We start from the raw sequence: 12,731 nt of genomic DNA, 5'->3' as shown, positions 1-12,731 counted from the left end.
GACACAAACCTGCCTACCCCTGTTTTAGGCTATACTGCAAGATCAATAATTGAACATGATTAAGACTAAACACTATGGTTCTAAGCCTAAAGGTGTGGGGAACCATTTAAACCTCTTCATGCCTTTTTAAGTTTTACACACTGCACACACAGACACTTTATATGGAGGGTAAGCTAAAGGGGAGCAATGGCGGATGAATGGAATAATGAGTCGAAGTTTGAATGAATTAATGACCTCAAAGAGCACTACCATTTATCACCTTTGTAATCCCCTCTCCTAATCACGAGGAGGTTATCGAGTTGAAAGTGGCCCAGGCTCCTGTGCTATCTTATCTTCGGCTGCATTCGTCTTCATTACATCGATCACTTACTCCTCTCCAGCGCTGACATACTCTTCTTGGATTCTTTTGTCAAGCTTTCTTCGTTATTTGCATATATTCCTTTGCCCCCTGAGCCCTGTCCCCCGCCGCGCGCTCTGATTGGCTGATTTGGCCACATGTCGCAAGGCAGCGCGCAGGAGAAAAGGAGGAGAGACGGAGCAGAGCGCAGCATTCACCACATCTGTGCAGCGGCGAGAGGACTACTGTCTGCGCGCGCTGACGCATCTCCGGCGCGCTCCACGTCAATGGGAAAACGGGATATTTGAATCCAAAATCTGTAAAGTCAAACGTGAGTATCCGACTTTATCCTTCCAAACTTTGCTGTAGTGTCAGATGCTAACCAGTGAAAGCATCTGTACGCACGGGTTGGATTTATCACTAACATTTGCACAGACAGTTGGGTAGATTGTTGTAGGTTATTTACTCATTCTTGTAATCTAACTGATAGTTGTTGTTTTTTCTGATAGGATTGGAGTCTTTACTGCACACATGAAAGGAAAGGATCTTGACATGGTGAGTTCACTATTATCAGTAAAGCAGAACAATGTTTGTAGCACTCGTAGCCAAATTGCGCACGCCATACGCATTCCTACACAGCACAATATTAAACTAGTAATAACGCCTGGCACACTTTGGCGCAAGCTTTTGATATGGCATTTGGTTTTGGATTTCTTTTGGTGCATCCAAAGTTCTGTTGCGTTTCAAATGGACAAGTTATTGGCAGAAATTCGCAGAGCCTTGGGAGTAAAACAGCTGGGACTGGGACTGGCAACGGGAGTGTAGTGGAAATAGCGCACATGTCTGTTAAATGTAAGCAGTGCTTGTTATCACGTGTGACCATATCATGCAAAATGGAATGTCTATCCCATAGTGTGCAAACACTCATTGAAATATATAAGCTTACAAGCCTAAGGTACATCCTGGCTCCAGGACCTACACATTTAACACACTCCACAGATTAGGGCCAGATTTGAAAGTAAAATGCAAAAACACCATAGCCCAGAACTTTCTTTCTTCTTCTGTAATGTCTTTCATTGATCTTAAGGCTAGTGCATTCTTCTCTCTGCCATGACTTTCCAGCTCGCTCACACAGTCATATGATCTGCTGTGGTCTTGTTTTAGTTTGAGAGGGAACCATAGCCGCTCACTGGCTAATCCCAGCCAATCAGAGCCGCACGTTTTTTGACAGGAAACAGAGGTATTGCAGCTCTAGTGTGCCAGTGGTGAATTGGATTTGTAGCAAAGTTTTCTTAAAGGGCCAGCGTTCCAGTTATGATATAATATTCGTCATGTCAGACAGAGTGTATAGACTCTTTTGTTGATTCATAGCGTTTTGTCCAAATACAGGGCGTTCACTCTTACGGTTGGTTTGTTTTGTCTCGCTTACTGTAAAATGATTTGGTTACGGCGCAGTAGTGACTGGCTCACGGGCTGCAAGCTGCGACCTGCCCGCCAAAACACCCCGTGACACTGTATATTTACTCATGCACGTTCACACGTTAGTAGGCCATGTCATGTTATTTGGCAATATTTTGTAAACTTCCATATATTGTAATTATATGTGATAGTTACGTCAAAGAGGTGCAGGAGGAAAGAATTTGGCTGTGGAAATTCATGAGTGTCCCAGTATCCATGAATCAAAACAAAGTTAGCAAACATCATCTGGACATGGTTTGGAGGCCTGAGAAATGTTTCGTCTTTTCATCCAAGAATTCACCCATGAAGACGAAATAACAGCCTTTACGTAGACCCGCAAACCAAGTCCACATGACTTTGTGAACCTTATTTGTTTTTTTCGTACAGTAGTTAATGGAATTAGCTTACGCAAATAGAACCGTAATATGTTGTGCTTTATATTAATCCTATTGGTTGTTATTCTTGCCACGTTCAACATGATTATGAACCGTTGAGTAGCGCATTACTATCTGACATGCATTCAAAACGATGTTGTCTTAAGCTAAGTAATTGAATCAGGCCAATGTCCACAAATGACAGTCTTTTTACCCAACACTACAAACAAGTCAAATAAAGGGACAAAGTAATGAGTATTTTTGCATTGAATAATTAAGTCTTTCTGCCTCATTAATCGTTCTTTCTCTCTTCTCCCCTCAGCATTGCCTCCGCGACTCCAGCGACTGCCTTCGCGAGTACATGATGCGGTCTCTCCAGGACCTATCAAACCTTCGGCGAACGTGCGCCGACGCCCCGAGGCGCCCCCTGTCCCAGATCGGCAACGCCCAGTTACCCGCTCTGGCGCGGCATTCGGCTCTGGCCCGCGCTTGTCAACAGAGAGCCCTCCAGCGCGAGCAACGTGCCCAGTACCGCATGTCCGACGCCAGCACGAGCACGTACGATTCCGCATGCTGTTTGGCGAGCCCGCTGGAGGAAGAGGAGGAGGAGGAAGACGACGACGCAAGCATTCGGCAAAGGTTCAGCCTGGACCTGAGCACGCCGAGCAGCCACCGCAGCTTGGACTTGGACTCTGGCTATTCTGAAGCGTCTTGGCAGGAGGAGACCGTGGTGCTTAGAAGGACCCGAAATGTCCGCGTGTCTGCCTCCGCTTGCCTGCGCACCAACAGAGCCCCCAGCGGGCGCATACGGCCCAAATCCACTTCCGACGTGTGCTTGGAGAGCTGGTTCGGCCACTCCCAGGACTGGACGAACTCTCTGCTAACACGGGGGCGCAACAGGCAGCCGCTGGTTTTGGGCGACAACAGCTTCGCGGACCTGATTCAAAACTGGATGGATTTGCCGGAGTGTCCCGAATCGCCGGAGGTGAAGCAGGCGGCGCGAAGGAACGGGAGGGGGTTTCTGGTCAACGTGAAGAGGAAGTTGGCCGGGTTTTCGAAAAGCGTGGAGGATCGGGTGAAGATGAGGCCGCACGCTGAGGTGTCGGGAGCTAACAGGGCGGCCCAAGCTAGCAAGCGCATGTCGTGTCCTGTGGCGCCGTCGCAGACCAAAGCGCCGTTTTTCCACCAGTCCCTGTCGGGTATAAACGAACTGGACACGGGCTTCTATCACTTCTCTGGCCTCACCAAGTCAGGGAGTCGGCAGCCCATCATTTGCAAAGACATTATTGGATACGTTTGACTGAATCATCCTCAAATAAACAATGGACAATATGCATAGAGTCACTTTACTTTTACACCATATTCCTCACACACGTTACTATACTGTGATACTGTGATGTCGTTGTTGTTAATAAAGATTTAAACTCAACTTTTTATGTTGTGTCTACTTCATGCATATCACCAAACCTTTTGGATAAGCTTTACAAATTGTGATTTATGAATAAATGTTGAGATATAATGAATATTTAGTCGGTAAATGTGTCCTTCGGTGCCACTGGGCCGTCCTTTCATAAGCTGTGAGAGACAGAAGTGCAGCGCCCGGGGATTCTCAGGCCAGAATCTTGGTCACGACGAGTATTGGTCACAACTATTATACATGTTTTAGGGCAGTGGTTCTTAAACTTTTCACAGTGAGGGCTGCTTCATGAGTATTTGACCTTCCAAGTGCCACCAAGCACAGATCAAGGACTAATCAGGGTCTAAAGCTGATCTAAAACCCTTTTATTTGGGTGAAAAATAGATCAGTAGACAGTGTTGAGGACAATAGTCTGAAATTGTATTTAGTTACAGAGTCACTATCTGCCTTAAAATGTATTTTCTTAAGAATGCCGTAACTTTGTCCTGTACTGTATATTCTGAACACTTAAAATACAGTTTGCAAACCAGGAGCGCAAAGAGATCACAGCTCCACACGGGGGGTCATTCATCAAAACAGGTGCTAAACTACGAGTGCAAACTGAAAAATAGCATATATAGATATTTGTGGGCAAATATCTATATATCTGCATCAAACCTGGGACCTTCTTGCTGGATGACAATTCTAAACACTTAGCCACTGCACAAAAAAATGAAAATACAACTTAAAGTAAAAGAAGAAAACATAATTGCCACATTAGTCGTCGCATTAATGTGGCTCTTAGCTTTAATGCTCCCATATTTTACAGAAAACTAGCAGTGCCAGCGCAGTGCTCTTCCACACAGTTTAAGAGAAGTGGGTGATTTGTTAAAAGGGGCCATCACTGACTCTCCACTTAAGGAAATTAATGTGGCTTCATTTGTTTTCATTTGGAAGCTCGAACTCAGGCAGACATGAAGGAATGTCTGGAAATATATCATCTTGATTACTCTTTAATAGAAAGATAAATTAAAGATCTCAGATGAACAGAAATGCACTCGCCACACGGACACTTCCATTTATGTCAGCTCCGACTTTGTTTTTCATCACATCTCATCACAGTGTTGTCCCGCTGGAGGTTACAGGAGGTGAAGCAGCAGCTGCACATGAAGTTCACTCTGACTTCAGTCTGTTTGAAACGTGGGCTCTCACTAAAACAGCCCCTCGCCTCATTCAGCTCACTCCTCTGAACACACTGGACAAATAAAGACAATAGTTTAGGGCAGTGGTTCTCAAGCTGGGGGACAATGATTGGTTTGTTTACGCCTTTTAAAGATGGCACTTAGCCTTAGAATGTGACATGTGTCCCAGTAAAGTCTACTCAAGAAAAATGTACCATTCTAGGCCAGTCATCACCTCTCTCATCCCTCCAGATAAAGTGAAAATGCTCGGGACGTTATGAAGATAAGTGCTTTTTTCCGTAGCCTCTTCCCATGCCCCCTCCTCACCAATCATGTCCCGTATCAAGGAGAGGGTCATAGTCTTTATAGAGGGGTGCTGGCTGTAACGGGACGCTGTTTGTCTTGGCTGTTTATCCAACTGTGAGAGAATGTCCCTGTTGAGCGAACCTCGGCTGCTAAAGTAAGGCACTCACTCCGGGACGTCATCAAAACGTTTGCCCAACACCGCTGCTCATCTGCAACACAAACTGGCCAAATACTTTCCAAGCAATGACTTAAAGTGCACCTGACAGTTTAGACGATTACAAGTTGTATCCCTGAATACTTCACCTCAAACCCTAATGGAGCCTCCGAGATCTGAATTGCTAATCCATCTCAGGGTCGTGGATTAAGCAGCGTTACCTACAGCCCACATAAATATGCTCTGCTCCGTTGTTATGTTAATAATAGTCAAACATGTCTGACCGGGCGCAAGACTGACACGCACCAGGTACTTTTAAAATACCTCCACTTTTCAAACTGTGCCGGACGAATGGTGCTGCCACCCAGAGTCTGCTGACCCTGTTAGAGGACATTAGTACTACTTACGGTAAACAGTAGAAGTATTTTGGCACACGTGGCGATCGAGAATGGTTTAGCATGGGGAAGACTCTTGTGGTGGTCCAGCCTAAAGTTTGGTGCTCTTTCAATCTTACTGGAGATGCGCTTATAACGGGAGCCCAGTCAGTGAACCACTACCCATCAGCTGTCGGCCATGTTGAAAAAGGTTCTTTATGTCAACAAAGTGGGACTGGCCATGTGCATAAATTTGGCATAACGTTTGGTCTTTTTATTTATGGTCGAAACATGCTACAATTAGTGAAGTCGATACCCAAAAGACAGATGACTCTCCTCAAGTTTATTACAAAACTGTAGACATATGATAGCATGTTTCGCTGCCCTTTTTGGTTATTCAATATGATTAGATTGTATCCTCCTTGTAATAAAGCATTTAGAGTAATTAGGGGGGTGTGGGGATCCTCTCTCAGTAAAATCTTTAAAGTAATTGCCACATGGCGACGCATATATAAGTAGCAGTCTCCCTTTCTCTTGGTACAGCTGTGTTTTTTGAAGAAAGCTGATTTTTAAAAATAAACAAAGCTCATGAGCTGAAGACGTTTGAGTCCTACAAATTTCTTCTTCTGAAACACTGAAGAGGCACCAAGAACCCCTGCAGGAAGCTACAGGAAACAAGGAAGGGACAAAGGAGAAGATGGTGAAAGACTGTTGTGGAGCGGAGGGAGCTGCACAGGAGGAAGAGGAAGGAAGTAGAGGAGCTGACCAGTGCAGGACACCATGCTCAGAAACAGGGACAAACCCAGGAGGCACTGCATCGTTTCAGAGGATCAGAGAAGACTGAGGGCAGCCAGGTTTCCTCCGGGTGCTACGGTTTCTACGACCGCCAACCTACCTACCTACCCACCAACACAACCACCCACCCACCCATCCATCCATCCATCCATCCATCCATCCATCCATCCATCCATCCACCCACCCATCCATCCATCCATCCATCCATCCATCCATCCATCCATCCATCCATCCATTCATCCATCCGAAAATGTAAGGTATCATTATATCATAATTGTACAACCCGTGAAACTGTGATTTTCTTTTCATCTGTCCAACCACACACAAATGTGTAAACTTGTGAGTTTTATTTCCCCTGTGGATAAAGCTGCTTTGTGTTTGGTGCAGATTAGGAGGCGGCTGACTGTCCTTATGTTGAACCTACAATTGAGTCTTCTCTTCATTCGCCACACCGCATTACTCTAAAACATGACTAAACCCGCTCATGTGAACACTGTGGCATCATGTGAGAGGACCGCCTAAAAGGTTTGGGAAAGAGGAGGCCTCTGAAATTTGTTAAAGATAATATTAAAGTCTAAAGTGGAGTCGCTCTATTAGATACTTCTGTAGATAATTCATGGCCTGAGGCAGATAGTTAGATTAGTTACCGTAGTTAGTCTCTACAGTCATGACTTGGCTTGGTCTGGGTAATGTTAAACAATACCAGTATGCTATCGGAAAAAAAGTTTAGGTACTACCGGTATAAACAACTAATCGATTATTGAAATAGTTGTTAACTATTTAAGTAATCAATTAATCATTTTCTATCAACACAGACTCAAATAGACTGAAAATGACATGAAAATTGTGTATTTTTTTTTCTTTCTTTTTTCTATGTTGTTATATGTTCATGATTCAATTCATGAATATCTGTGTGTGTCTCGTCAAATCAGCAGAATTAGCACCAAGAGCCTCCAACAAACATTCACTTTAAGTTTACTCCATCGACATGTCCAAAACACATTCATACATCACAGCCGAGCGATCTGTTGATTGCTAAATAATCGTTAGTTGCAGCCCTAATTACCGTAATGGAAAAAATGAAAGTATGGAAGGCAGATACTGACAAAACAATCTTAGATTTTTAGATCCAAGTGTTGATGATGTTGGTCCAGGACAGCATTAAAGGAAGTGACTTGGTTGTTTCAGCTCAAAGAAATAATTTACCCCCAAATTTTGCACAATTTTCTATATTTTTCTATATATTCCTTCTTTTTTCGCCCTATTTTTTCCCTTATTTTGCCCAATGTTTTCCCCATTTCCCACATTTTTTTTTCTTATTTCTTATTTTTGACACATTTTTTTCTTATTTCCCAATTTATTTCCGTCATATTTGCTAATTTTGTAATATTATGTATTTATATTATATTTTCCTTATTTTCCCCAATTTATTAATGTTTTTGGCCCATTTTATTTTATTTTTTTACACAATTTTACCTTCATTTTGCCACAATGTCCCCCAAATTCCCCTCATTTCCCTCCAAATTATTCCCAATTTTCCACACATAACCCAATATTGCACATTTGAAGATCTTCCACACATTATTGTTCTGTTTTCTGGCCCTAGAAGACAAATATTTTAGTATAGGTATCGGAAAAATCGCTCAGGTGTATCAAGAAAGGGGGGGCAGTTCCCAGCCCTAGTCATGCCAGGAGCTTACAAATGGTTTTCGACAAGATTTTTTTAAGGCAATTTTGATTTTGGAAAACTCCACCCAAAAGCTCTTCTATGCCATTCTGTATGACATATTTGTATATGAACTGAACTGTTGACTAAGTGACAAGCTTTATACCTATTTTGGTGTGTGTGAGCAAGTGACCGGTGGTGATGGTGGGAGAGCCTGAAGCCAATAGACAGCCACACTTTCGTCTTTCAACCCATGGCAGCTGTGGCTTAAAGGGACTATACAGCGTTTAAAAATGTTAAAAGTATGTATTTTCCTCCCCCTACATGTTCCATAATGGCCAACTTGCATCTAGCCCCTTTAAGCTTACCATCACCAAGTGTCAACAGTCAAGAAATAATGGCCTCATTTATCGTTTTCAGATACTTGTCAACTTTACCAATTGCAAAACATAACTAACACATTGTTCAATATAATATTCTTTCAAAACTAGAATTATTATCTGATGCCTATCGGTCGCCAAGCAGACTGCCATTGGTTCAGCGCGCACAAACGTTCTGTTTATTTGCAGTAGAAATCATAGGCCTTTCATTTCTTTGACTGAACTCTAAACCTTGGAGTCCAACTATCCGTGGGGCTGATGTAATCATAACACAACAACACACTTTATTTAGAAAACCCACAGCTGTCGCCCCCAAACTGCCGCTTATAGTTCATGGGAATCATAACAAGACAACCCAAATCTCCCAGAAGCCTTTGCTCTTTCTCTCCAAACATGGCCCCCAAAGGTCAGGGCCCACTTCCCGTTTTCTGTGCATCTCGCACTATAACCAGACTCCCATGGTCTGAAAATAAATATGGATGTTTACATAATGTCATCATTTTATATCATTATTTTGAATCAGTCAGCATTTTTCTCCATCATGTGTTTGTGCACTTTATTGAACCACGATTTGGAAACACTTAATAAAGAGTGAGTCAAACTGAATATGTCAGAGTTTGCCTAGTAACAGTGCAGTAGAGCCTTAACCTACTGACCTCGTGTATTTGGTTCAGTGACTGTAGAAGCTGGTGGGGTGTGTGCCGTTAAACACAGTCCAGTTATATGCCAAGAGTAAAGCCAGGGCACATTCACAGTCTGGAACCAAAGAATGACAAAAGAATTAACTTCTTTCTGTCAGTTCTACGGACGCTTTGTTTTGCTTTTCACGCTTATATAAAGCAGCCCTTAACCTCACAACCCCCACCTGAACCGGCCACTTTTTATAAAGGTTGGCTTTACCCAAATCTACAAGCTTTAGAAGAAAAGTGTGTCAAAAATGTGATGATAATAAAAAGTCAGTCAAAAGTCTTTTTCTTTCAAATGAGGTGTTACACTGGCCTATACACTGTAAGAAATTGTTCACCCATTTTGTTATTCTAACGTGAGATTGTAATTTGTTTTGACATGACAATGAACGTTTTCAATTGTTAACTTATGTCAGTAAGTTCAAAACTGGATAACTCTTTGAGGTGTGTTGTTCAAACAAAGAGTAACATTTCAATACATGAACTTGACTTAGTTTGGCAAGTTTTAGAAAGAGACCAGATCTTGTAACCCCACACATGTTACTGTGCCACACATATAGTGCTAGAAAATAATATAAAAAGAGAGTGAATACTTATTTTTACTGTAACATCTTTAAAAATGCTGTTGGTAAAAATCAATCTGGACAAAACTGCCGTATTGGCAGAAGAATATGATCTACATCCGTCTGTCCTGTGGTTTCAACAGTTTTTTCCAAATCAAATGGAGTGAAAGTTTCTTCGCTGAGGAGCTTGCTAAAGTAAGGAAACAAATCAGGACAATGGGAAGTGACGGAGCTAGAAAACCTGACACCTTCTCCACAGAGCACTGTCCACAACAAGAAGAAGAAGAACAACACAGCCTCGTGCAAAATGGTACAAGGACACTCAACAGTAAAACCTAAAATAGACTCCCTTTTAGAGTCTTCAAATGTTCAAGCGAAGCATGAAGTCCGTCCCAACACAGAGTCTGTCCCCTGTCGCAAACAGAAAAAAGAGACTCCTGTTCACCTTTTCTATGCATCTTCAGTCTACCTGCAAAACAGGAATAACTTTTCTTTCCTCTGTCTTTAAAGGACTTTGGAACAAAGTGTCTGGTAAACGGTCCCATTTTGTTCAGGACTCAAATTGAGGTGATTCTTGCTGTGAAATGTGCCCCAATTTCCACCACCAGGGCTCATAAAATGGTCCTTTCCATCGAAATAAAAGAAACAGTGCCATGGATCGCACTACATTCTTTGTTCTTCTTCAAAGCTGTCGACTGCATGACTTCCAAAAGCCAAGCCAACAAGCTTTTTGAAAGACCGGGGTGTGAGGCCAAAGCCACATCTGGTGAGACATTCCTCAGGGCCGGTATTTTTCGCAAAAATGTGATCCACGTTCTTAAGCCCAGGATGTAACTATTCACCACGTCATGGACTTCTGTGTGCTTTAGGTTTGGGGAAGAAAAGTCACGTGGAGTGTAAAACGGTGAGGTCAGACACACTTTGACTGTAAAAACATATACTCACACTGGCAGTTTGTCCTGGCACAACAAACGCAGTGGGAGAGAGTCAATAAAATCCGCTGTGGGAAGTAACACCACGTCAGACCATGAATACGCATTGTGGAAGATGCCATGAAGCTGACACTTTATGTTACAACTCAACAGAACAACTTCATCCTGCACTTTTCTAAAACATTTCAAAAGTTGCCAAATGAACAGGAAGTATCTTAGACGTGATCGTTGGGGGAGAGCCCTGGTCTGAGCCTTATGCTGAGCTTTACGGAGATAAGACCAGGCATAAATCCTTCAGAGGCTGCAGGAGAGGACGCCAACAGAAGGTCCTGAGGAAGGAGAGGAGGAGGAGGAGGAGGAGTGGTGTGTGGGACGAGTGGGAAAGTGATCTGAATGCTGTCATTATAGACACAGGAAACTGGGGTCAGAGAGCAACTGTGATGAACGAGCTTCTTCCTGCTCAGCAATGAAGGAATATCTATCAGAATAAATATATTTAAGAGCTCTAGCACAATTTTGAAGTGTTTCGACACACTTACATTTGAAAACAAGGCCTAACTACACAATTATAACCAGCTAAAGGGGTTTCTGTCACCATATCTTTCACATGTGCAGAGTATTTATTGCGAGCACGAGGCTGCTGTGGGGCGATTGGCCCTGATGAACTGTCCTCACGTAACGCCCTCCACCACCGACTCTTCATTCACTAAACTGGAGCGTCCACAACAATAGAAGCCTTCTCTGGTGGAGCCTCCGGCGCGGACTCGGACAGAAAGCAGACATTGTGTGGTCCCCGAAGATCTCTCGGACCTCCTCCATCCTTTTGACATTTCACTTCCTGCCAATATCTGCATTCCCTTGTCCATCATGTCATCGGGCTTCATTTGCATTTCAGAGACATGTCATGGGTTCATTTGGTTCTGTTTGATGCAGATTATCATATATCCATGATGTGACCACATAAGCTACAGATTTTTATCAAAGTGGCTGTTACAAATATAATCATGCAGTCTCTGTAGAAAACCCACATAATGCAAAATCCTGTCAAAGCTGTGGTAATCAAATGGAGTAAACTTAATCTGGCATCATGTTGTAAACGCAACATTTCTAAATATAACGCATTTTTGTCCAGTGCGAATGAGGAAGTCAGAGGTTACATTGGCCCAGTGTTTGGTCCGCCCAGTTCATGCCCCTGTTCATTTAACGCACTCCACTGTATTTCTATTATTTCGACACTACCCTTTGTTTTTCATAGAACATGCAGTGAAAGCTGGAGCAAGCTGGAGGACGCTGGAGTCGATGGACATCTCGCTGCATGGACCATAGACTGCCTCTGCGCAGCTGTGAGTCTGAGGTGGTCGTCTGCAGCACTGGTGTTCCTCAGGGCACTGTCCTCTCACCGTTTCTCTTCACTATCTACACGCCGGACTTCACACACAACACGGACAGCTGGACTTTGTGGACTGGTGTGAGCGCAACCACTGGTGCTTGAACACCAGTAAGATGAAGGAGATGGTGACCGATGAGTTTCAAGTACCTGGGTGTTCACCTCAACAATGAACTGGACTGGTCCCACAACACCGTACAAGAAGGGCCAAAGTCGCCTCCACCTTCTGAGGAGACTGAGGTTTTTATGACAACGTGTTTATTTTATTTTTCACTGTTATACTTTATACCCTTAAGTTTTTGGGAGTCATTGTATATAAGATACCTCTATTCAGTATTTAATTGTTTGCACATGTCTATTCTGCACACCAGTGTTTCCGAGAGCTGAATGTAACAAATGATTTTCTCCATTGTGAGATCAATAAAGGCTTATCTTATCTTATCTTAACTTAAACATCAACGCTAACCTGTTGACCAAACAGTGCATCGGACCTTTTAGGATGTTGACGTCTGTAGTCCTGGCTCAGCCTTGATGTTTTCCTGACCAGAGTGAATGTCCCCAGACCTCTGCAGCAGTCGCACAAATTACACTCACAATCATTCGTCGCCCTGGTTATGTTTACGCAGCGGAGATTTATGAGGGAAACGCTTATGTTAGAAAAGAGACTGGGCCAAAATAACTCATTAAAACCTTACATCAGCCAAATGTAGCCACTGGTGAAAGATTAATTGGTTTTATGTAA

General features: G+C 43.2%; 1 protein-coding gene across 1 annotated transcript; it reads left to right on the top strand.

The window, feature by feature from the left end:
• Positions 1–852: 852 nt before the first annotated feature.
• On the top strand, positions 853–3,580 carry LOC306979875 (PAK4-inhibitor inka1-like). Its single transcript, XM_079579017.1, has 2 exons — positions 853–892; positions 2,492–3,580. The coding sequence occupies exons 1-2, from the start codon at positions 869–871 to the stop codon at positions 3,467–3,469; spliced, it is 1,002 nt and encodes a 333-aa protein (XP_079435143.1). The 5' UTR covers positions 853–868; the 3' UTR covers positions 3,470–3,580.
• The last annotated feature ends 9,151 nt before the right edge of the window (positions 3,581–12,731 follow it).

This window comes from Gobius niger (assembly GCF_951799975.1).
Source record: "Gobius niger genome assembly, chromosome: 20".
NCBI classification, from domain to species: Eukaryota; Metazoa; Chordata; class Actinopteri; order Gobiiformes; family Gobiidae; genus Gobius; species Gobius niger.
This window is presented reverse-complemented; position numbering and strand designations above follow the sequence as displayed.